Raw genomic sequence first — 25,956 nt, 5'->3', positions numbered from 1 at the left:
ATCAGCTACAATGGAGTAACGAGACTGCGGATGAGCAGAGCCAAGCCCGATTCCATCAACAACTGTCGATCCCAATTAGTTTACCGAATCTATTCCTTAAATTATTAATCAAACCTTGCGATCAACGTCAAGAGCAAACTTAACACACCGAATGCTAAGGCTCTTCGGCCAGTCCTGTTCGCTTTCCAAATAGTCACTTCCTGCTTCGCGCGCGAGGCTCAAACGTTTGTAGACTACTCATTATTTTTAACTCTCAAACAAACTAAAAATCCATCATTATCATACCGAACATAGTAACTTAATACGTCTCACAATAATATATATAAACAAAAATAAAATACAATCTTCGTAATACGTAAAAAAAATAAAAAATTTGAACTAACTAACTAAATATTTGCTTACAAAGCGGACTTTATGTGTGAAATACATAACTTTTTGAACTCCACCAATGTCGCCGTGCGCCTGATTTCTCTTGGCATCGAATTGAAAAAACTTATTCCCTTGTACAAAAATGAGTTTTGCGATCTGGCTAGCAAAAAGCTTGGTGTTCTAGCATCAGATGCGTTTCTAGTATTGTACCTATGCAAATCAGTTCCTCTTTAAATTCGATCAAATTATTTGAATTTCCATCTTGATGAATCTTTCGGTAGGAAATATTGAAAGTTTAATTAACTCTTAATGATTATCTGTGGCACTAAAAAATGCCTTGAATTGTCACAATCAACCAGATCTGCATTAAGATCTGAGATGGTTCTCGTGTGTGTCTTGTTTCGGCAACAGTTGCTCAGAAAATGGTAGAAAAGCGACAAAATTCAACTAGTTCTTTATGATGATTTTTTCTTTATTTAAAAGATATTTTATTCAGGCCTATTTGCGTACAAGCTTTACGTGGCCGATTTAGCTGAGTTTTTAGATAATTTTTTTTTGTATTGGATCTCGTTGTCACCCTTTTTCTAGGGGGAGAGGAGCTTCCATTTTCCTCCTGCGAAGATTGAGAGGCAGTTTGTTCGTGGTTCATCTCGTCATCCATTGCCGTGGTGTTGTTGTTGATTTCGTTGCTAGTTGCTGTAGATGCGCCTTGTTGTACATTGTTTGCAGTTGCTGGTTGGTTAGATGGTAAGCTATTAATTGCAGCCGGTGTACTTTGTTCTATAGGGGATACGTTGGATTGTTCCGTTGTAGGGGATGCTTCACTGATGTTGGTGACTGTCGCAGGTGTACTGGGGTTGCTTGGGGTTGGTGTGAAGGAAGCACCGTTGTCCTTTGGTATAGTTGTCTCCTTGTGCGGTTTATCACATGGCTTACCGCAGTGAACAGCTTTTTGGCAATATTGACATGTGGTCATCTGATTGTCATAGGTAACAAGTGATTTGCACGGGATTCTTGTATCCTGACCGAATGTCACATAAGAAGGTATAGGCCTCCTCAAGCGCATGCGTAACTAACGTACGCCATTTGGAATACCGAGGAAAAAATTCTTCCACTTTTCTTTTTCGATAGAGAGAATCTCTCCGTATTGGGACATGGTTTTGCGAATATAAGGATCGATGACGCTTGAGGGAAGGTCATGCACACGCACTTCTATAGCACTATCTTCCATATATACTGGAATGTTGTACTTGATATTTTCATGCTCCATATAGTGCACATTATTATTGTCTTTAGCGAATTAAATTGCATCCAACTCTGTATAGACGGGGGAAGGGTACAGCGTGATGGGTAAGTCTATGCCTGTCACGCCGCCCGCCTGGGTTCGATTCCCAACCCCGCACATAGGGTCAGAAAGTTTTTCTGGCCCGAAGAGGCGAATGACATTCATGTTAAAGCCTCTATAATTGAAACAACTCTTTCGTACCGGCGGTAGCTTTTATTCGTTTGGTTCACTAATTTCGATATCGTTCTATTGTTCACTACACATTACTGTACTTGGTTTCTTCTGACCCGAACGTAAGCGGTTTTGGTTTATCGACTGACTTGGATGACATGTGAAACCCCTTTATGATGATCTTTAGCACTGAAAAGTGCTTTGAATTGTCTGAAAAGTGCTTTGAATTGGCCTTGCTGGACTTTTTGTCTGCCTTTCTACCGGTTTTCGGTCCATCGTGCTTATGGAGTCTCGTACTTTCAGAGTAGCTGCTTTAATTTAAATGACGCTATTTCTCACATCACATTTCATTTTATACCTGCTACTGGCAGCGGTGTACGGACAGCCCCTTTGCCAAAATTCCTTTTCCTGTTCGCAGAACGGGAAACAGTGAGACGACAGGTCCTCGATGTTGCGCTCGTGTGTCTTGTTTCGGGAAATGGTAAGAAATTTTTTTTTGCATAAATAGCTGTTTATTAATCTTATTTTTGTGTATTACATCAACATTTTACAGTACAAGTGTTTTGACCCTTGGCCTTGCTTTTTTGTTGTTCATACGATTCGTTATTAATAATAGGTGTTTTAGTTACCCTTGTTTTACATACTAATGTTTAATCATAATATTTATTTTAATTATCAATAAAATATCTACCTACTTTTACTATCCCTAACCTAATACGTACAAATTTTGAATTATTTGTATTTCAGAGATTGAGCACCTCTCTTCAAATTTCGTGCAGTATTTTTCGAATTTTTTTTCTAGTATATCCAGGAAGGCCATCTCATGTACTTCACTAGTCCTTGTCCAAGGGGGTAGATTTGGAATCATCTTTTAGATCTTACTTTGAATGCGCTGAAGCCTAAGTTTGTGTGTTCGTGCACAACCCCGCAAAACAGGGACTGCGTAGTCAATTGCGGGGTAGATGATTTGTTTATAGACAGCCATCTGATTCTTCAGGCACAGTTTGGATGTTCTACAAATCAGCGGATACAGAGACCTAATGAGTATGCTGCATTTTTGAACGATTTTGTTAACATGTGACCTGAATATCAGATGTCTGTCAGAGGTGGGTCCTAAATAGATAACTTCGTCGGACCATTGGATGACCTCATCACCGAATCGTATTTGGCATTCGTCTGATGGAACAAGTTTTGAAGATCTTGAAACAAGATGACCTGAATTTTTGCTGCATTGTTCACAATTTTCCAGCTTGTAAAATATTCAGTTAGAGCGTCCAGACCTGTCTGTAATTTATTCTTCAGAGCATTAATGACACGATTTTTGTAAAGAATGGCAGTATCATCAGCAAATTGTGACAGAACACCACCACCCGGAAGAGGTGGGATGTCTGATGTATAAATGTTGTATAGAATTTGACCTAGGATACTTCCTTGGGGTACACCAGCAAGAATAGTAAATCTTTCTGAAAGTGCATTATTCAGAGAAACCTGGAATGCTCTATCTGCAAGGTAATTTTTGATAATTTTAATAAGATACATGGGAAAATTATACCGATACAGTTTAAACACCAGGTCATCGTGCCACACATTATGGAATGCCTTTTCAATATCCAATAATGCCATGGCAGTCGTTTTGGACACTGATTTGTTTTGCTGGATGACGTTGTTAACCCTTGTGAATTGGTGGATGGTGGATCTTCCTTTCCGGGACCCAAACTGTTCTTCCAGTAATATATCCTGTTCATCTGTGAACAAGCAAGAATTCGCCTTTGTATTGAATTTTCAAACAGCTTGGAAAGGGCAGAGAGTAAGCTGATGGGCCGATAGCTCTTGGAAAAGGAAGGATCTTTACCCGGTTTCAAAACTGGGATGGCTTTAGCTAACTTTCACATTGAAGGGAAGTAACCAAGCTCCAAGCACCTGTTAAAAATTTTAGCTAAGAAAACAAATGAGCGAGTACTCAAATGTTTCAGCTCAATGTTGAATGTGTTGTCGAAACCGGGGGCCTTCATATTTTTGAATTTTTTCACAATAGCCATCAGCTCATTCGCAGTGACTCTACTTTCCTCAGGAACCAAGCTGTCTGATTGGTCAACCTCAGCTACGCTATCAGCAACGGCTCTTTCATGTGGACTAACAATGTTGAGTCATAAATTGTGAGAACACACAAACTGCTGGCCTAGCGCATTTGCCTTCTCTACTGGTGTGATTAAAGGTATTCCTTCAGCTGCGTCCTGGGGTGCAATCAGAGGAGGAATAGGATTCGGTTTTTTCTTAAGCACCTTCGTTAAGGACCAGAAGGGCTTTGAATGTGAAGGAATTTCGCGAAGCTTTTGCTGGAAGTTCCTGTTGCGAAGCTCAGATATCCTAATTAAGTTGTTATAAGAAATCTTCTTATTTAGGGTGCCAGTTCGTTGATACTGCCTCCGGTAGATATTTCGAAGTCGGATGAGTTTCTTGGTCACACTGTCAATTTGAAAAGAGGAACTCGACATATGTTGTACTGGAACTGTCCTATCACGAGCGACTTTGATTGAATGCTGGAAGGAAGATAGGGCCGCATCGATTTCCATCGGGGAATCTAGTGGCAAATTGATATTAATAAGTTGGTCGGCGATTTGTTGAAATTGGACCCAGTCGGTGCAATAATAATTCCTCCGAGGTTGAATAGACACTGTTTCTGGGGAAGATCCCAACGTCAATAGTACTGGAAAGTGGTCGGAAGGGAGCTCGTTGAAGACAACCGAAGAGCTGTCTATGGCGATGTTGCTGATGAATATATTCAAAATGGAATAAACTCCCGATCTTGAAAGTCGCGTTGGTTGATCCGGAGCGAGGATGTTGTACTGTCCAGCTTCGTAATCTTCGGCAAGTACGAATCCGTTTTGATTCTGTCTTTTGCTTCCCCACAGCTCATGCCGTGCGTTCAGGTCCCCAGCAATGATGAATTTGTTTTGTCGTCGAGTGAGCATAGCCAGATCTCGCTTCAATGATGCACACGTACCATCTCGAAGATTGGTTTGTTTGGGGCAGTACGCTGCAATGATGATAATGGGTCCCATCGTCGTTGTAATCTCAATTCCGATGGCTTCTATAAGTTGCAATTTAAAGGCTGACAGAAGCCTGTGCTGAATGGATCGTTTAATGGCAATGGCAACTCTCCCTCCTCTGGTAGTTGTCCTGTCGAGCCTGTGAATCCTGTAATTGGAAATAAAAATAGAAATTTCAGGTTTAAGATGAGTTTCAGTTGAAATAGGAATATCGTCATTCTTCTCTTGAAGAAAATCGGATAATTCAGCAGTTTTGCTCCTGAGTGAGCAAGCATTCCAATTTACTATAACCAACTCATTATATTGCATATTCAATGATGAATTTCGCTAAGGCATTGATTTGATCTAACCGCGTTCTGCAGTGCGGCCCGGGTTGGCGGTTCAATGCATATGGCGCTGGTCTTACAAATCAGTTGTCGTATTTTCGAGCCCCGACCTGAAAGGATTCGTTGTGTCAATAGAATCGTAGCACTAGCCATGCAATGGTTCTGTACACTCTGAATCGGCTGCGAAGTCTGTTGAAACAGAAGGTCAAATTCCACTACATGAATGAAATACCAAGGCTTTGCTTTGCGTTCTGCAGTTTCGTAGTTTTGTTGTCATTGTTTCAAAAATGACGATCAGTTGTTCATCAGAGAATAAGTCACCAGAGTCATCTTTTGCTTGTGGTTGATTATTGCCCCACCCAAGAGGGACTTTGGAGGAAGAATCTTTTTGTGATCCAGCGGCTGAATCTTTTGGATTGCTGTGAGGAAGTGGCGGCAAATTTGGAATATCCCTCTTCGGTGTTAGCCGTGGGAAATTAAATTCATCCTTCTGTGGAACAGTCTTGCGCGTTGATTGTTTGCGGGACGCCTGTTATAAAAATAATTATAATAATAAAGATTAATCTGTACATATGGCAACCCTGTTTCGCATTGCATATTTTCACACGACCCCATACTAGTATAAAGATGTGTTCAACATCATTACTTCCACTTTCGCATTGCCGTTCGTAATTGAATGTGTTAGTGACGGTGCAAATTATTTGAACTTCCATCTTGATGAATCTTTTGGTAGGAAATATTGAAAGTATAATTAACTCTTAATGATTATCTGTGGCACTAAAAAGTGCCTTGAATTGTCACAATCAACCAGATATGCATTAAGATCTGAGATGGTTCTGGTGTGTGTCTTGTTTCGGCTACAGTTGCTCAGAAAATGGTAGGAAAGCGACAAAATTCAACTAGTTCTTTATGATGATCTTTAGCACTATAAAGTGCTTTGAATTGTCTGAAAAGTGCTTTGAATGGGCCTTGCTGAACTTTTTGGCTGCCTTTCTACCGGTTTTCGGTGTCATCGTGCTGACGGTGTCTCGTGCGTTCAGAGTAGCTGCTTTAACTTAAATAACGCTATTTCTCACATCACATTTCATTTCATACCTGCTACTGGCAGCAGTGTACGGACAGCCTCTTTGCCAAAATTCCTTTTTCTGTTCGCAGAACGGGAAACAGTGAGACAACAGGTCCTCGATGTTTGCTCTCGTGTGTCTTGTTTCGGAAACAGTTGCTCAGCAAATGGTAGAAATTTTTTTTTGCATGGATATCTGTTTATTAATCTTATTTTTGTGTATTAGATCAACATTTTACAGTACAAGTGTTTTGACCCTTTGGCCTTTCATCTTTGTTGTTCTTGCGATTCGTTATTAATAATAGGTGTTTTAGTTACTCTTGTTTTACATACTAATGTTTAATCATAATATTTGTTTTAATTATCAATAAAATATCTACCTACTTTAGCTATCCCTAACCTACTACGTACAAATTATGAATTATTTGTATTACAGAGATTGAGCACCTCTCTTCAAATTTCGTGCAGTATTTTTCGATTTTTTTCTAGTATATCCAGGGAGGCCATCTCATGTACATCACTAGTCCTTGTCCAAGGGGGTAGATTTGGAATCATCTTTAAGATCTTACTTTGAATGCGCTGAAGCCTAAGTTTGCGTGTTAGTGCACAACCCCGCCAAACAGAGACTGCGTATTCAATTGCGGGGTAGACAGCTTGTAAAATATTCAGTTAGAGCGTCCAGACCTGTCTGTAATTTATTCTTCAGAGCATTAATGACACGACCTTTGTAAAGATTGGCAGTATCATCACCAAATTGTGACAGAACACCACCACCCGGAAGAGGTGAGATGTCTGATGTAAAAATGTTGTATAGAATGGGACCTAGGATACTTCCTTGGGGTACACCAGCAAGAATAGTAAATTTTTCTGAAAGTGCATTATTCAGAAAAACCTGGAATGCTCTATCTGCAAGATAATTTTTGATGATTTTAATAAGATACATGGGAAAATTATACCGATGCAGTTTCAACACCAGGCCATCGTGCCACACATTATGGAATGCCTTTCCAATATCCAATATTGCCATGGCAGTCGTTTTGGACACTGATTTGTTTTGCTGGATGACGTTGTTAACCCTTGTGAGTTGGTGGATGGTGGATCTTCCTTTCCGGAACCCAAACTGTTCTTTTAGTAATATATCCTATTCATCTGCGAAAGCAAGAACTCGCCTTTGTATTGCATTTTTAAACAGCTTGGAAAGGGCAGAGAGTAAGCTGATGGGTCGATAGCTCTTGGAAAAGGAAGGATCTTTACCCGGTTTCAAAACTGGGATAACTTTAGCTAACTTCCACATTGAAGGGAAGTAACCAAGCACCCAGCACCGTTAAAAATTTTAGCTAAGAAAACAAATGAGCGAGTACTCAAATGTTTCAGCTCAATGTTGAATGTGTTGTCGAAACCGGGGGCCTTCATAATAGCCATCAGCTCATTCGCAGTGACTCTACTTTCCTCAGGAACCAAGCTGTCTGATTGGTCAACCTCAGCTACGCTATCAACAACGGCTCTTTCATGTGGACTAACAATGTTGAGTCATAAATTGTGAGAACACACAAACTGCTGGCCTAGCGCATCTGCCTTCTCTAATGGTGTGATTAAAGGTATTCCTTCAGCTGCGTCCTGGGGTGACATCAGAGGATTAGGTTTTTTCTTAAGCACCTTCGTTAAGGACCAGAAGGGCTTTGAATATGGGAGAATTTCTCGAAGCTTTTGCTGGAAGTTCCTGTTGCGAAGCTCAGATATCCTTTCCTGGATTATCCTAGTTAAGTTGTTATAAGAAATCTTCTTATCTAGGATGCCAGTTCGTTTATACTGCCTCCGGTAGATATTTCGAAGTCGGATGAGTTTCTTGGTCACACTGTCAATTTGAAAAGAGGAACTCGACATATGTTGTATTGGAATCGTCCTATCACGAGCGACTGTGATTGAATGCTGGAGAAAAGATAGGGCCGCATCGATTTCCATCGGGGAATCTAGTGGCAAATTGATATTAATAAGTTGGTCGGCGATTTGTTGAAATTGGACCCAGTCGGTGCGAAAATAGTTCCTCCGAGGTTGAATAGACACTGTTTCTGGTGAAGATCCCAACGTCAATATTAGTGGTCGGAAGAGAGCTCGTTGAAGACAATCGGTGAGCTGTCTATGGCGATGTTGCTGATGAATATATTCAAAATGGAATAAACTCCCGATCTTGAAAGTCGCGTTGGTTGATCCGGAGCGAGGATGTTGTACTGTCCAGCTTCGTAATCTTCGGCAAGTACGAATCCGTTTTGATTCTGTCTTTTGCTTCCCCACAGCTCATGCCGTGCGTTCAGGTCCCCAGCAATGATGAATTTGTTTTGTCGTCGAGTGAGCATAGCCAGATCTCGCTTCAATGATGCACACGTACCATCTCGAAGATTGGTTTGTTTGGGGCAGTACGCTGCAATGATGATAATGGGTCCCATCGTCGTTGTAATCTCAATTCCGATGGCTTCTATAAGTTGCAATTTAAAGGCTGACAGAAGCCTGTGCTGAATGGATCGTTTAATGGCAATGGCAACTCTCCCTCCTCTGGTAGTTGTCCTGTCGAGCCTGTGAATCCTGTAATTGGAAATAAAAATAGAAATTTCAGGTTTAAGATGAGTTTCAGTTGAAATAGGAATATCGTCATTCTTCTCTTGAAGAAAATCGGATAATTCAGCAGTTTTGCTCCTGAGTGAGCAAGCATTCCAATTTACTATAACCAACTCATTATATTGCATATTCAATGATGAATTTCGCTAAGGCATTGATTTGATCTAACCGCGTTCTGCAGTGCGGCCCGGGTTGGCGGTTCAATGCATATGGCGCTGGTCTTACAAATCAGTTGTCGTATTTTCGAGCCCCGACCTGAAAGGATTCGTTGTGTCAATAGAATCGTAGCACTAGCCATGCAATGGTTCTGTACACTCTGAATCGGCTGCGAAGTCTGTTGAAACAGAAGGTCAAATTCCACTACATGAATGAAATACCAAGGCTTTGCTTTGCGTTCTGCAGTTTCGTAGTTTTGTTGTCATTGTTTCAAAAATGACGATCAGTTGTTCATCAGAGAATAAGTCACCAGAGTCATCTTTTGCTTGTGGTTGATTATTGCCCCACCCAAGAGGGACTTTGGAGGAAGAATCTTTTTGTGATCCAGCGGCTGAATCTTTTGGATTGCTGTGAGGAAGTGGCGGCAAATTTGGAATATCCCTCTTCGGTGTTAGCCGTGGGAAATTAAATTCATCCTTCTGTGGAACAGTCTTGCGCGTTGATTGTTTGCGGGACGCCTGTTATAAAAATAATTATAATAATAAAGATTAATCTGTACATATGGCAACCCTGTTTCGCATTGCATATTTTCACACGACCCCATACTAGTATAAAGATGTGTTCAACATCATTACTTCCACTTTCGCATTGCCGTTCGTAATTGAATGTGTTAGTGACGGTGCAAATTATTTGAACTTCCATCTTGATGAATCTTTTGGTAGGAAATATTGAAAGTATAATTAACTCTTAATGATTATCTGTGGCACTAAAAAGTGCCTTGAATTGTCACAATCAACCAGATATGCATTAAGATCTGAGATGGTTCTGGTGTGTGTCTTGTTTCGGCTACAGTTGCTCAGAAAATGGTAGGAAAGCGACAAAATTCAACTAGTTCTTTATGATGATCTTTAGCACTATAAAGTGCTTTGAATTGTCTGAAAAGTGCTTTGAATGGGCCTTGCTGAACTTTTTGGCTGCCTTTCTACCGGTTTTCGGTGTCATCGTGCTGACGGTGTCTCGTGCGTTCAGAGTAGCTGCTTTAACTTAAATAACGCTATTTCTCACATCACATTTCATTTCATACCTGCTACTGGCAGCAGTGTACGGACAGCCTCTTTGCCAAAATTCCTTTTTCTGTTCGCAGAACGGGAAACAGTGAGACAACAGGTCCTCGATGTTTGCTCTCGTGTGTCTTGTTTCGGAAACAGTTGCTCAGCAAATGGTAGAAATTTTTTTTTGCATGGATATCTGTTTATTAATCTTATTTTTGTGTATTAGATCAACATTTTACAGTACAAGTGTTTTGACCCTTTGGCCTTTCATCTTTGTTGTTCTTGCGATTCGTTATTAATAATAGGTGTTTTAGTTACTCTTGTTTTACATACTAATGTTTAATCATAATATTTGTTTTAATTATCAATAAAATATCTACCTACTTTAGCTATCCCTAACCTACTACGTACAAATTATGAATTATTTGTATTACAGAGATTGAGCACCTCTCTTCAAATTTCGTGCAGTATTTTTCGATTTTTTTCTAGTATATCCAGGGAGGCCATCTCATGTACATCACTAGTCCTTGTCCAAGGGGGTAGATTTGGAATCATCTTTAAGATCTTACTTTGAATGCGCTGAAGCCTAAGTTTGCGTGTTAGTGCACAACCCCGCCAAACAGAGACTGCGTATTCAATTGCGGGGTAGACAGCTTGTAAAATATTCAGTTAGAGCGTCCAGACCTGTCTGTAATTTATTCTTCAGAGCATTAATGACACGACCTTTGTAAAGATTGGCAGTATCATCACCAAATTGTGACAGAACACCACCACCCGGAAGAGGTGAGATGTCTGATGTAAAAATGTTGTATAGAATGGGACCTAGGATACTTCCTTGGGGTACACCAGCAAGAATAGTAAATTTTTCTGAAAGTGCATTATTCAGAAAAACCTGGAATGCTCTATCTGCAAGATAATTTTTGATGATTTTAATAAGATACATGGGAAAATTATACCGATGCAGTTTCAACACCAGGCCATCGTGCCACACATTATGGAATGCCTTTCCAATATCCAATATTGCCATGGCAGTCGTTTTGGACACTGATTTGTTTTGCTGGATGACGTTGTTAACCCTTGTGAGTTGGTGGATGGTGGATCTTCCTTTCCGGAACCCAAACTGTTCTTTTAGTAATATATCCTATTCATCTGCGAAAGCAAGAACTCGCCTTTGTATTGCATTTTTAAACAGCTTGGAAAGGGCAGAGAGTAAGCTGATGGGTCGATAGCTCTTGGAAAAGGAAGGATCTTTAGCCGGTTTCAAAACTGGGATAAATTTAGCTAACTTCCACATTGAAGGGAAGTAACCAAGCACCCAGCACCGTTAAAAATTTTAGCTAAGAAAACAAATGAGCGAGTACTCAAATGTTTCAGCTCAATGTTGAATGTGTTGTCGAAACCGGGGGCCTTCATAATAGCCATCAGCTCATTCGCAGTGACTCTACTTTCCTCAGGAACCAAGCTGTCTGATTGGTCAACCTCAGCTACGCTATCAACAACGGCTCTTTCATGTGGACTAACAATGTTGAGTCATAAATTGTGAGAACACACAAACTGCTGGCCTAGCGCATCTGCCTTCTCTAATGGTGTGATTAAAGGTATTCCTTCAGCTGCGTCCTGGGGTGACATCAGAGGATTAGGTTTTTTCTTAAGCACCTTCGTTAAGGACCAGAAGGGCTTTGAATATGGGAGAATTTCTCGAAGCTTTTGCTGGAAGTTCCTGTTGCGAAGCTCAGATATCCTTTCCTGGATTATCCTAGTTAAGTTGTTATAAGAAATCTTCTTATCTAGGATGCCAGTTCGTTTATACTGCCTCCGGTAGATATTTCGAAGTCGGATGAGTTTCTTGGTCACACTGTCAATTTGAAAAGAGGAACTCGACATATGTTGTATTGGAATCGTCCTATCACGAGCGACTGTGATTGAATGCTGGAGAAAAGATAGGGCCGCATCGATTTCCATCGGGGAATCTAGTGGCAAATTGATATTAATAAGTTGGTCGGCGATTTGTTGAAATTGGACCCAGTCGGTGCGAAAATAGTTCCTCCGAGGTTGAATAGACACTGTTTCTGGTGAAGATCCCAACGTCAATATTAGTGGTCGGAAGAGAGCTCGTTGAAGACAATCGGTGAGCTGTCTATGGCGATGTTGCTGATAGATATATCCAAAATGGAATGAACTCCCGATCTTGAAAGTCGCGTTGGTTGATCCGGAGCGAGAATGTTGTACTGTCCAGCTTCGTAATCTTCGGCAAGTCCGAATCCGTTTCGATTCTGTCTTTTGTTTCTCCGCAGCTCATGCCGCGCGTTCAGGTCCCCAGCAATGATGAATTTGTTTTGTCGTCGAGTGAGCATAGCCAGATCTCGCTTCAATGATGCACACGTACCATCTCGAAGATTGGTTTGTTTGTGGTAGTGCGCTGCAATGATGATGATGGGTCCCATCGTCGTTGGAATCTCAATTCCGATGGCTTCTATAAGTTGCAATTTAAAGGCTGACAGAAGCCTGTGCTGAATGGATCGTTTAATGGCAATGGCAATTCCCCCTCCTTTGGTAATTGTCCTATCGAGCCTGTGAATCCTGTAATTGGAAAGAAAAATAGAAATTTCAGGTTTAAGATGAGTTTCAGTTAAAATAGCAATATCGTCATTCTTTTCTTGAAGAAAGTCGGATAATTCAGCAGTTTTGTCCTGAGTGAGCAAGCATTCCAAATTACTGCAACCAACTCATTATATTGCATATTCGATGATGAATTTCCCTAAGGCGTTGATTTGATCTAACAGCGTTCTGCGGTGCGGCCCGGGTTGGCGGTTCAATGCATATGGTGCTGGTCTTACAAATCAGTTATCGTATGTTCGAGCCCCGACCTGAAAGGATTCGTTGTGTCAGTAGAATGGTAGCACTAGCCATGCAATGGTTCTGTACACTCTGAATTGGCTGCGAAGTCTGTTGAAACAGAAGGTCAAATTCCACTACAGGAATGAAATACCAAGGCTTTGCTTTGCGTTCTGCAGTTTCGTAGTTTTGTTGTCAGCCAGCCAGGAAAGTATCCCCCATATTTCCTGTGGAAAATACGGGAACATTTGAGAGCTTTGTCTTAGTGGTCTTATTTAATATCGTTAGTCTGGGCAGTGAGGACCTAGGACGTTGGCTATACATTATTATACCAAAGGTATCGACGATTCCTTGGTTTGATAGGATGCAAGTGGGTCGCGATTTCATTCGTGTGATGTTCCGACTTATGCTAATCACTACGAGATGTGTGCGAATCTATGGCGAATTGGCATCGCTGAGAATGGTATCTGCGTTTGTGGCAATGATTTTCACGGCATCAAGTATGTTGTGTGGTCATGTGCCCTGAATCGTTACGCAAGATTAAAGTTAAACAGACCCGTACCCAGGATTTCGTTTCGGGAGGGGCCCATAGATAAAAAAAATAATGTTACTGAATATTGCTGATGTACCTACTTCTCGGTGTGCCTTTTACGGGTGTTTTAACAGATACTTTTTCACTGGAACTGTTATTGTATTACATTTCTTTACGTTTACTGTCTTGTTACATTTTTTACATTTAGTCCATCTAAATAATTATATATCTGTTTCTGATTTCGGGAGGGGCCAGGGCCCCTCGGACCCCCCCTCTGAGTACGTAACTGAGTTAAGAGACTCCCTTTGGGCCCGAGCTAACCACCCAATGTGCCGGAGCGAGATATACAAGCAAGTCGCGTTTATACTTATATATACTCGATTTACATCTTTCTGAAAACTATTGGTTTATCAATCTATTTACTGCTCCTTTTTCTTTACATCCTTTACAGTTCATCTTTTCCCAAAATGCCACCTTGTGGCATGCTGATTGGTTTTTGGTAAACAAACATCGAAAATTTTGAGCCAAAAGGAAATGCAGATTACACGAAGACTTTTGAGTTATTAAATTATTATAACCTGTATTGTGTTGTTGTTTGTAGTGTGTATGTGACTATTTGTGTGTGGATGTGACTATTTGTTTTGCCTTTCTCATATAGAAATATCACTGTGAAAACCGACTTTCGAACGGAGGCCCGAAGGGGCGAGTGTCATACACCATTCGACTCAGTTCACCGAGATAACAAAATGTATGTGTCTGTATGCATATGTATGTGTGTATGTATGTGCAGTCTGTTACGTAAGAGCGTGGTCATTGTTGTGAGAAAATGAAAAAAATCAACATGAAAATACTTTCGAATATTATATTATTAGACCAAAAATTTGCATGCAAATACATTAATAGCAGCGTTAATAATGGCTTGACACCTTCGAGGCATACTTTGAGCGAGATTTTGCGCGTATTCTGAAAACGACTTCCAAATTTGTGAATTCGGCAAACAAGCTGTTTCAAATTGTGTGGTCGGTTTTTTCCAAGCTTCATCTTCATTTGAGCCCAAACGTTCTCAATTGGATTGGCATCGGGCGACTGAGAGGGCCAATCCAAGGTCACGACACCATTTTACTCCTTTGCACATGTTTTTCGCTGAACATTGGTTATTGCAAAGTACTTCGAAATTTCACATTATTTGCGATCAAGTGTCTACGAACAGTTCCGTACGATATATTTAAACCTTTTTTGGTTAATTTTTAAGCACCTTCGCGTAAAGTTAATGTTGGATTCTTCAAAAGCAGGTCACAAATCACTTTTTCATCTTTTTCCGACAATGCACCGACAGAGCCGCGATTTGGAAAGTCGTCGACATTTTTCATCTCTTTAAAATGATTCGCCCACTTACTCACAAACTGTTTCGACTTTTTCATGTGTTTCGCCGCGGCAGCGTGGGTCATTTTGGGACCTCTGGGTGCGAGCACAAAAAAAACTGCTTCGAATCGCGTAGCGTACGCGTTAATCATTTTGGAAAAATGCTGAAATCGAATTGTAAACAATAGTCAGCTGATTTATTCTCGCATTGCATGAAGGACTGTTCTCTGTGTTAAAAAAAATATCACACCATTCCGCTTTACCGATCGCGAGTAATCGTGACCACGCTCTTATGTAACCAACTGTATAAACTAGTCCGAATATCGAACGAAGGTGAATGATATTCATTGATGTTTGTCGCATTTTAGGTATTCAAGCAACAATATTGATCTGCCATTCCTACCTATTAGTTTACCCTAAACCGCTAATCAAACACTAAGTTTACCTGAGTAACAAATTTCAGAATATGGCGCCGAAGCGCAATCTTTTCACTGATGCCTCGGACAACAGGTTGAGAATATTCAGCAGGCTTAGTTACAAACTGCTCTGTTTAAAATGCACAAAATTAAATTTAGTGTTAGTACTACTGTATTAGTAATTAAAAGGAAACGAGTAATTGTTAATTAATTTATTCTTTTTTTCTAGACACCTCTTTAAATAAATGAATATGTCACATTCAATGACAGGAATGGATAATGCAAGTTGTAAAAATATGGTTTCAAACTTGCCATTACTGTTTGCTGGTGGATATCCAACTTCGCTGGAAAAAATTACTGAAAAACAACTGGAAAAATTCATCCCGTTCATGGTGCAATGTTCTTTGGGATATATTCAAATTTCAACATTGGAAGAATATAGTGAACCAGAATGGTGGCCAAGTGATCTTGAGTTTTTGGTGCCTTTCAATCGACCGAAGGCATTTGAGGGGGTGAGTATATTTAATATGTCACGTGTATATACAACACCGGGCAATTACAACGATAAATATATATATATATATATATATATATATATATATATATATATATATATATATATATATATATATATATATATATATATATATATATATATATATATATATATATATATATATATATATATATATATATATATATATATATATATATATATATATATATATAGATATATATATATATATATAGATATATATATATATATATATATATATATATATATATATATATATATATATATATATATATATATATATATATATATATTTTATTATTATTATTTATGTATTTATTTATTTATTTATTAGTCAAACAAACGTACACTACAGACAAAAACGTTACAATGGTTTCTTGTATGCTATACATTATTTCTACGATTTGGTTTGAATTTTTCTTTTATTTGATTCCTAGACATAGTTAGATCGATTTTTTTGAAGTTTTAGGTATAAAAGCGCATCATTTCATTAACAGGATTATTTTTGGCATAATTTGTTTTATATTATCCGAGAATATTTGACGACTAGGAGCATAAAATTTTAGTTGTGAAAGCAATGATTCAGATTGTACTCGCTGAGAAATAATGTCGTTGATAGAGTATTGTAGCTTTGCGGCGTTCTTCGAGTGTTTGTAAGTTTATGAGCATACAACGCGCTTTATAAGATGGAAGAGGGAATGTAGTCCAGTTTAGTCTACGGAGCGCATACAATAGAAATTGTTTTTGGACAGATTCGATGCATTCTACGTGTACGGAGGTACCTGGGTTTTATACTATGCTGCAGTATTCCAAAATTGGCCTGAGATAAGTTGAATATAATAATTTTATTGTGTAAGGGTCCTGAAAATTCTGACTGAAACGTTTAATGAAGTATAGGTCTTTAATAATTTTATATTTTGTCGTGAATACGACTTAATTTACTATGGGGTGCCTTTTCAAAATCAGCCATATGGAAGAATGGGCAGAACTTAATCGTGAATATCTTGACTTGTATTAAAGGCAGCAACATAATTCTTTCACTATTTCATCAAAAACTATGATCAGGAATGTAGGATAATATTTTGAACAGTGTGAGATAACCACAAACATATCAAAAATTAAGTTTTTTGAAAATTTCAAAACAACGCGGAAAAGTCTTTTCTTTTGCTTGGGTTTTTCGCGCAAGGACGACGATTTTGAGGTAGTCAGGCACATATCTTCAACTGAACGTTATAAAAGGGAAACCGTGGTCGAAAATCGATCATTTCTTCTTGTGCGTTGGATGAAAGCAGACATCGGGGCGAGAAGACGCATTCAAACAGCGGCATCGGAAAGCGCACCTTCTGCGTGGTTAAAAACCTCAAGCAATAAGGTCATAGTTCTCATTTGCCTTCCGGTCGTCAAGGCGAGAAGACGCATTAACCCAGTTTCGCATCATTTGGTACTGCGTGCGGATGGGTCGGTTTGTACGCAAAGCTAGTTTCAATTCAAGCAAGAACGATTGCATCAGCTGCTGGTGCATTGCATTAGGGAGAAAGAAAACAAGAAACGAAAAGTGGAAAACATTACATAAAATCACCTGTCTAATGGCTCTAAATGTTATCTATTAAGATTACTTCTTTGAAATTCGACGGTAGAAATCATCAGATTAGTGAAAATCCAAAATAATTTGATTTTGATTTCGCTTTCAACTTTAAGATTATCTTCGTGTGCCGAGTTGATTGCTATTTTCAGGCCATTGCAAATGTCGAGGTAGTTTTGTAGATTGATAGAATCGAAAATTTTTAACTTGAACGTGTATTGCAACAACATTGAAGTTTTTCAATAGTACACTATTCTTCTTTCCAGGCGTATCAGAACTGGTTAAACTTAAAGCAATCCTAAATATTTCTTTATCACAGTGATGTGGTCGTCCTGAAAAGGACGGGGTTTTCAACTCCTCATCGTTACGGATGGCCAGCTGCAGATGGCGAGGGATGATTGTCGTTTTCTTGTTGTCACGGGCAGCATTACCGGCGAATTCCAACACTTCGGCAACCAAGTACCATCACTGCCGCCAGATAGACCGATGCACCGACACCGACACGCTCTGCGTAGTTTCCCTTCCGGAGCAGACGATTGATTTTGCTAACAGGGAACTGCAGACCAGCACGGTTCGAGCGGGACTTTGCCTTGCCCTTAACTCTTCCTCCTGTGTGCGTGTTTCTGCGTAAAAATTCCACAAGATGCTGTTAACAGCTCGACAGCCAATTCAGTATTACTGGCTGCTGCTATACTAACTCTCTCTTTTATATCGTTTCACTGTTTCCCGTTCTGCATACAGGAAAAGAATTCTAACAAAGGGGACGTCACTACACCGTTACCAGTAGCAGGTATAAAATGAAATGTGATGCGAGAAATAGCGTCATTTAAGTTAAAGCAGCTACTCTGAACGTACGAGACACCGTCAGCTAGATGGCACCGAAAACCGGAAAAAGGCAGATTTGTACCGTCACTAACACATTCAATTACGAACGGCAATGCGAAAGCGAATGTGATGATGTTGAACACATCTTTATACTAGTATGGGGTCGTGTGAAAATATGCCATGCGATACTGGGTTGCCATATATACAGGTTAATCTGTATTTTATTTATACATACATATATGTACAGATTGATCTGTATTATTATTATTATTATTATTATTATACTTATTTTTATTTTTATTATTATTTTTTGTTTGGAGAGTTTAACCGCAGTTGCGGTCATTCGTCCCATAAGCTATTTATTCAAGTGTCGGTATGTATACATGTCATTTAATTCTATAGTAATTTCAATAAATTCATTTTTTTTAAGAAATATCACCAATTTTCGTTCTTCTTCCTCGTTTTTACTCAAAACGTCTCCAATGGTCGTCGCAAGGTTACAGCTTTTCCGATGAGTTTCGTGTTTTCTGCAGTCTAATAGTATATGTCGAACCGTCAGTGGTTCATTACAGGTCCGGCAGTTGCTGCTGTCTCCGTTGAATAGGTGCTGATGTGTTAATCTGGTGTGACCGATTCTCAGTCTACTTAGCGCTCTTCTTTCTGTGGCAGGAAATCTGTCTGGCCATTTATTCGTTGTATATTTTATTGCTCTCAAAAAACTGGTACTACTTTGCCACTGGTGTTCCCATTGCAGATGAATATTTTGTTTACATGATCGGATTGCATCTTCTGCCGGAATCGCATCACATTCCGGTTCACCGCTGGATGATTTTGCTAACTTGTCTGCTGCTTCATTTCCAACTATTTCAATATGTCCTGGGATCCAACAAAGCTCAATTAATTTGTCTTTCAACTCCTCTTCAATTTCTTGAATCCAGGCATGCCGCGGTTGGCCTTTTTCAAGTGCTGATAGTACACTGGCAGAATCCGTGAAAATGACTGAAGCTGATGTATTTGTACAAATATTCAGAACGGCGTAAAGAATTGCCATTGCTTCAGCCGAGAAAACAGAGCATGTATTAGGCAATTTTTTGCTGACTTCAATATTTTCGCTTACTACACCGAAACCCACACTATCCTGGCCAACAGATCCATCTGTAAAAATGATTCGATGGAATAAATATTTTGTGGCGCAGAGCTCTCGAAAGAGTTGTTGTGCTTTGGATGACGGCTCACCGACTTTGAACTGCTTTTTCAAAGACCAATCAATTTTTACTGTTGTTGAGTACCATGGCTTGTCTCCGAAACGTCGTAGAGTTGCAATTCTAGGGAACGTTTCTCCGGTGAGCGATTGATACGTTATTGAAGCTCTTTTTAAAGACGGAAAATTGTCAATAAATCGATCAACAGTGTTCAGTGATGGAGAAAGGATGTTCAGTTTTTGAATAAATCGTATTGCTTTTACTGTTAAATTCGTGGCGACCATTTGTTCAAAAGGAAGTTGTCCAGCTTCGGCCATTATGGATTCAATCGGACTCGATCTGAATACTCCCGATGATTCTCTTATGGCGGTGTTGTATAATGGTTCCAATGTTTTCGAAATCGTTGGGCTACCGCCATTAATAATACTCATTCCGTAGATTAACTTTGGAAACAGCACTGAGCTGGTCATTTGCTGTAAAGTTTTCCGTGTTCCTCCGTACATTACATTTCCAACTACTTTGAGGAAATTCAACACTGATTGGACATTACACCGTGTAGCTGCTGCATGCCGTTTGAAGTTTAATCGTTTATCCAGGATGATTCCAAGGATCTTAATGTATTCTGCTTGGGGTACTTCTAAAATTTCAATGGTTATAGCGGGAGTTTCTGGATGCTTCCACTTTTTGCATATGTGAATAAAGCTGGATTTTTCAACTGAAATCGACATGCTATTTTGCTCTACACATATACCCAGCATGGTTGCTGCTTTTTGCAGTTGTTTTCGCACTTGTTTCGCATTTTCACCAGTAGCCATTACCAGAACATCATCAGCATACACGAAAATTTGGATTTCCTTGGGCATTTTCTCGAAAACCGTCTCCATCAATACCAAAAAAAGTAACGGAAAGAACTGAGCCTTGGGGAATTCCAGTCGATTGTGTCTTAAGGGTTGCGGCGTGTCGCCTACAATGACGCGAAAGTGTCGATTGGTGAGAAAATTTTGAACGTAGCGTATCATTCGTCCACTAATTCCCCAAGTTCTCAGTTTGGAAATAATTTTAGTTCTGTTTGCTTTATCGTAAGCTTTCTGCAAGTCGATTGTAAGTATTTCGCAGTGCTTACCTTCGTCGAATGGCTGACGGATAGCTGACTCCAGACATGTCAAATATGTGTCAATACCTCTCCCTTTCCGAAAAGCAAATTGTTGCTTTTTGAAACGATTGTGCTTTTCAATTTCCTCTACCAGTCTTCTATTGACCATTCGCTCGACTACTTTGCTGAAGCAGCTAAGCAAAGTGATCGGGCGCTGATTTCCAACTATTTTGCAATCCTTCCCTGGTTTTGGCAACGGGATAATAATACCTTCTTTCCAGGACTGAGGTATGTTTCCAGAGCACCACAAATTGTTAATAGTGTCCAGTACTGAAAGTTTGATTCTAAAAGGTAAATGACGGAGCATTGCGTAACTGATATTGTCAGCACCTACAGACGTATTTCCACCTTTTTCTAGAGCCCAAAACAATTCCTCAATCGTGAAAATTTTATTGTATTCATCACAGGACCGCAGGTTTTGCTCCACTTCAATCGATGATGAAGGCGTGGGTGGTTGAGAAATTGAATGGAAATAGCGAGCCAACTGTTCTGCAACTTCAGCTGGTTCCTCGATTGTTTCGCCCCGAACAATTAACGTTTGCTTTTGGAAATTTTTTCTTCCACAGAACACATTAACCTTTCGCCACATCTCACTAACAGGAGTTTGTGGGTTGAACTTCGATGTAAAATTAATCCAAGACGTCTTTTTCGCGTTGGCAATTGTTTTTCTCGCTTTATTTCGTGTGTGCTGGAACTCTGTTAGCATTTGCTGCTTGCGTGGATCGGCATCATTCATTCGTCGTAGCGATCTAAGTGTTTTACGTCTTGCTTTAACCGCTGCACAAACCTCATCGTTCCACCAAGGGACCGTTCTTTTCTTTGGTTTACCTGAAGTTTGTGGTATGCTTTGTTCCGCGGCGTGAATGATATGTTCACTCAACTGTTCTATTGAGAAGCTTTGGTCACGTGGTAAGCGTTCAAGCAGTATGGTTTCGTATTCGTCCCAATTGGCTTTTTCGTGTAGCCATCTTTTACGGCAGTTCGTTTTTGGGGCACTAACTAGTGCACTCACGATCACAGGAAGTGATCGCTGGTTCGGTTGTCTGTATCTACTCTCCACTGCAGTTTTGAAATTAACTCTTGCGAGCTAATGGTTAGATCAATAGCGGATGTCTTACCTGATCGTGGATCGCGTCTAGTTTGTTCGCCGTTGTTCAGAATCAAAAGATTATGTTTGGCTGCGAAGTCTTCGATGACATCTCCCTTGTGATCGTGTTTTACGCTTCCCCACAGTGGGCTGTGAGAATTAAAATCACCCAACAGTACGACGGGAGGTGGTAACTCTTCAATCAAACGTTCTAGCTCTTCTTCTAAGTCACGTGGTTGCATATGACATTGTATGTAAACCGTTGCATAGGTAGCTTTAATCGGGTGGTCGACAACTTGTAGTGAAGTGTTGAGACGGAGAAATCTATGCTTTGCAGACTGGTGAATAGCGAGTCCCACTCCGTTTTGAGAGTGATGTGTTGGTCCAGGTTTAAATTTCTATTCATACTCAGAGTGATGGAAGCGTGTTTCATGTAGTGCAATAACTATGGGTTGATATTGGAGTACAAGAAGTTGCAATTCTGCGTAGCGTTCCATTACACCATTTACGTTCCATTGAATTGCGATGCATTTAGGTGCATCGGTACTGTTGTGCATTACTACTGTTTGGTTTTCCTCTGTTTGATTTCTCGTGCCTTCAACAGGAAGACCGGAATTTGGGTAAGACAGTGGCAAATTGGCAGCCGTGTTTGCTAATCCCGATGCGACCTCTGCCTGTTCAGACAGTGGTGGGGCTACTTTCTTCTCTTCCCCACCAAGTTGAAGTAGCGAATCGTTTAACAGTTCTAGGATCCGCTGATTGTCCTCGACATAGCTGTGGCATTCAAGTGGTATTTGATTAGAGTCTGTTGATGTGTAAGAGTGTGTTGAGTCCATATAATAGAGATTGTTTTTTAGAATGAAACAGTAAGTTTGAATTCAAGGTCAAAGGTTTTAGCGTAAGTGACTCATTTCCTCATCGGTAAGTGTCTCTTCGCCAGAGGAGATTGTATGACTACCTGCGTTGTTAATTGTTTCAATTTCTTGAGAATTCATTGATAGCGCTTGATTTGTTTTGTGTTGTTTCGGTGCTCGTTTTGTTGGGCTTGATACGAGTTTTCGCTTTTGGTTGCTTAACATTTCTTCACTGCTCAAGACGGGCAATTTTTGTGCGCTATTCCGTGCCTTTTGCCTGGTTATCATTTGACTGTTTTGCTCTGTTGTAGCTTGCGTTGCTGTATGCACAGATGACGCTGTTGGTATTGGTAGACTGGGATTAGATTGCTGCGGTTGTTGTTTCAAGTGCTCTTGCAATTTCTTTTGGTTTTCCAAAACTTGTTTCAAAGTTTGCTGGAGTTTCGATATTTGTTTGCGCATAGCCTCGTTTTCAGCTTGAATTTTCGTATTTTCTTCCTCCTTTTCCTTCAAATTGTTCATCAACTGCGACATTTTAACATTTTCTATTCTTTGCTGAACAACGCTCGCGTAAGTACCTTTAGATGACGTCGCCCTTGATTTATGTGCATCTCTTGCTTCAGTGTAAGACAATCCTTCATCGATTTTGATTTTTATGATTTCTTCTTCCATACGATACACTGGACATGAACGACTAGTCGGTGTGTGATTCTGTTGACAGTTTTTGCATGCTGCCGGTTGGTTGCAACCCTGCGACGTATCGTGTATTCCAGAACAATTATTGCATCTTTCGTCACTTGTGCATTTTACTTTCGTGTGGCCATATGAGAAACATCTGTAGCATAGCATTGGACTTGGATAGTACGGGCGATTAGCTACACGTAGCAATCCAAATTTAACGTGTTCGGGGGGAGAGGTTCCGTTTATCGAAAGAATCATCGTTCCTGTGTTGATGAAACCCGCATCGGTTCGTCGACTTATCCTTCTAATTGCGGTTACACCTTGATCACGTAGGTTTTCCAAAATTTCTTCTGTATCATTTTCGGCTACATCCCAGCACGTAACAACACAACGGCATATGTCTCGTGTTGGACGACGTACAACTTCAACTGGTGTATCATCGATAAGGTTCGTCATACTCATTAATTTATCAACCTGTGCTTTGCTACGTACTTCGAGAGTATATTTCGTACCACGAGACTCAGAAATGGCTCCAGATATGGCGCCACCAGCAGCTAACTCTACCGATTTTCCAATCACGAAGGGTTTTTTGGCAGAGGTATTCCGTTTTGGCCTTGAAGTAGGAGGTACTCAACATTTCCGTATCGGTTGTCTTTATCGAGATACAGAGGCAAGGTACGCTTATTCCTTTTGTCCTTCCCGGCTGTTTGGCCACCGATAGGATCTGGTGGTTTGGATGGCATTCTCGTATCACTCATTATTCACAGCCAGCTGCCCGAAGCAGCGGCAGATCGAACACAAAATAAAACTCAGATGCTGTGTGGCGTTTAAGTAACGCGCAGAACTATCCGTTTGTTCTTTGCACTTGCTTCTTCTGATATACACAGAGTCGTAGAATATTGTGTTCTACAAGCAATCTTTCCTATACCAACACCGAAACTTCTTATTCTCACTTGATCGTATAGCACTTGCTGTTTAACACTTCTTTTTGCGACAATTTATATCACTCAATCACTATGGATGCCACCGATGTGCACTTTTGAACCGCTGATAATTGTAGATTATAGCTCGCGTGACGAGAAAACTCACTATCTACCTAATTCAATTAATAGTATATCCGGAAACACACCTTTAAGAATCGAAGTCAACTGTGTTTAGTGGTGATATCACATAAAAATATCGAAGCTAGGCCGCAGTAAACGCGCGCGTCGTATCTCTTTGGCCGTTACGATAGAACTGATTATTATTATTATTATTTTTATCATTATTATTATTATTATTATTATTAATATTATTATTATTATTATTACTATTATTATTATTACTATTATTATTATTATTATTATTATTATTACTATGATTATTATCACTATTATTATTATTATTATTATTATTATTATTTTTATTATTGACATCACTACACAACGTGTATGAAATAGAACAAAGCACGCCTTGTTCGTTTTGTGTTTTCTTCTTCTTTCGGTGTTGTACATATTGTCACTCTATATGGCGATTTGAAAACTTCGACACTCATCGCCCTGTAACTGCGGAACCGGAAGTCGGATCCGGATGAAATTTCACAGAAGCTTTAAAGACAGTATGAGCTTTAATTCAAATCAAGATTTGTGAAAATCGGTTCAAGCATCGCAGAGAAATCGAACTGAATTTAGTTTTAGGAGTTTTTCTTCTCCATTTTCGGTGCTTTCGGAACAGGAAAAGAAGGGACCAGTAGTGTCGAATTAAGTTTTCATGCCCACAAACTAACAAGCTCTGCAAGCTAGAAGAATGTATCAGACAGTTTTATGGGATTTGTACCTGTTTTTAACCATCGTTCGTGGAAAAATACTAATAAAATTGGTAATTTTCCACTTATAACGCTTTAGTTCCGGAACCGGAAGTCGGATTTAGGTAAAATGTTCTACAAATTTTCAGGATATTGGAAGACCTTTCATTTGAATCTTAGATTGCGAAAATTGGTTGAGTTGTTCCAGAGATAATTGAGTGTAAAGTTTTTCTCAAATTTTCACATATTGCCATATAACTCTGGAACCGGAAGTCATATTCAAATTAAATTCAATAGCAAACTATGGGACCATAATACCATTTATTTAAATCTTAGTTTGTGAAAATCGGTTCAGCCATCTCTGAAAAAAGTGAGTGCATATTTTATTCACTTTTTTGGTACATATCATCCTATATATCCGGAACCGGAAGTCGGATCGCAATGAAATTCAATAGCAGGCTATGGGATTATAAGACCTTTCATTTGAATCTTTGATTGTGAAAATCGGTTCAGTCATCTCTGAGAAAAGTAAGTGCATATTTTTGTTACACACACACACACACACACACACACACACACACACACACACACACACACACACACACACACACACACACACACACACGGACGGTCACACACATACACATACAGACATTTACTTAGTTCGTCGAGCTGAGTCGAATAGTATATGATAGTATATGGCCTCGGTTAAAGAATCGATTTTCACAGTGATTGTATAGCCTTTCTATATGAGAAAGGCAAATAGATTTAAAATGTATGCAAAGTAATACACGAAAATAAACATATTGTATTAAGAGTTTCATCGGAAAACTATATAAAAAGAAATAAGGATCCATAAAAGACGTCACGCTTTTTTTGACGATTTTTGACTCCCCATCCCTCCTTTGTCACAAATTGTCACAGAAGCAAAGACCCCCCACCCCCCTATGTCACATGTTACGAATTCAAAATAAATAAAATTCATCTCAATACATTCTCAATATGTATGACAAACCATACCAAT

The 25,956-nt window shown here is 39.6% G+C and overlaps 1 protein-coding gene across 6 annotated transcripts in view; it reads left to right on the top strand.

The window, feature by feature from the left end:
• The window catches only part of LOC131432412 (uncharacterized), a 329,233-nt gene that overhangs the window by 128,577 nt on the left and 174,700 nt on the right, over positions 1–25,956 (top strand). For 2 of the 6 annotated variants that reach the window (XM_058598659.1, XM_058598654.1), the window contains exon 2: positions 15,460–15,742. In XM_058598659.1, the coding sequence (XP_058454642.1) occupies positions 15,476–15,742 (267 nt within the window). In that variant the 5' untranslated portion in view covers positions 15,460–15,475. Of the gene's footprint in view, positions 1–2,196; positions 2,307–13,903; positions 13,952–15,277; positions 15,391–15,459; positions 15,743–25,956 lie in introns of all 6 variants that reach the window. The other 4 variants (XM_058598657.1, XM_058598655.1, XM_058598656.1 and 1 more) reach the window with 4 other exon arrangements.

Source organism: Malaya genurostris, chromosome 2 (assembly GCF_030247185.1).
Source record: "Malaya genurostris strain Urasoe2022 chromosome 2, Malgen_1.1, whole genome shotgun sequence".
NCBI classification, from domain to species: domain Eukaryota; kingdom Metazoa; phylum Arthropoda; class Insecta; order Diptera; family Culicidae; genus Malaya; species Malaya genurostris.
The sequence above is the reverse complement of the archived record's forward strand: the minus strand, read 5'-3'. Positions and strand labels throughout refer to the sequence as shown.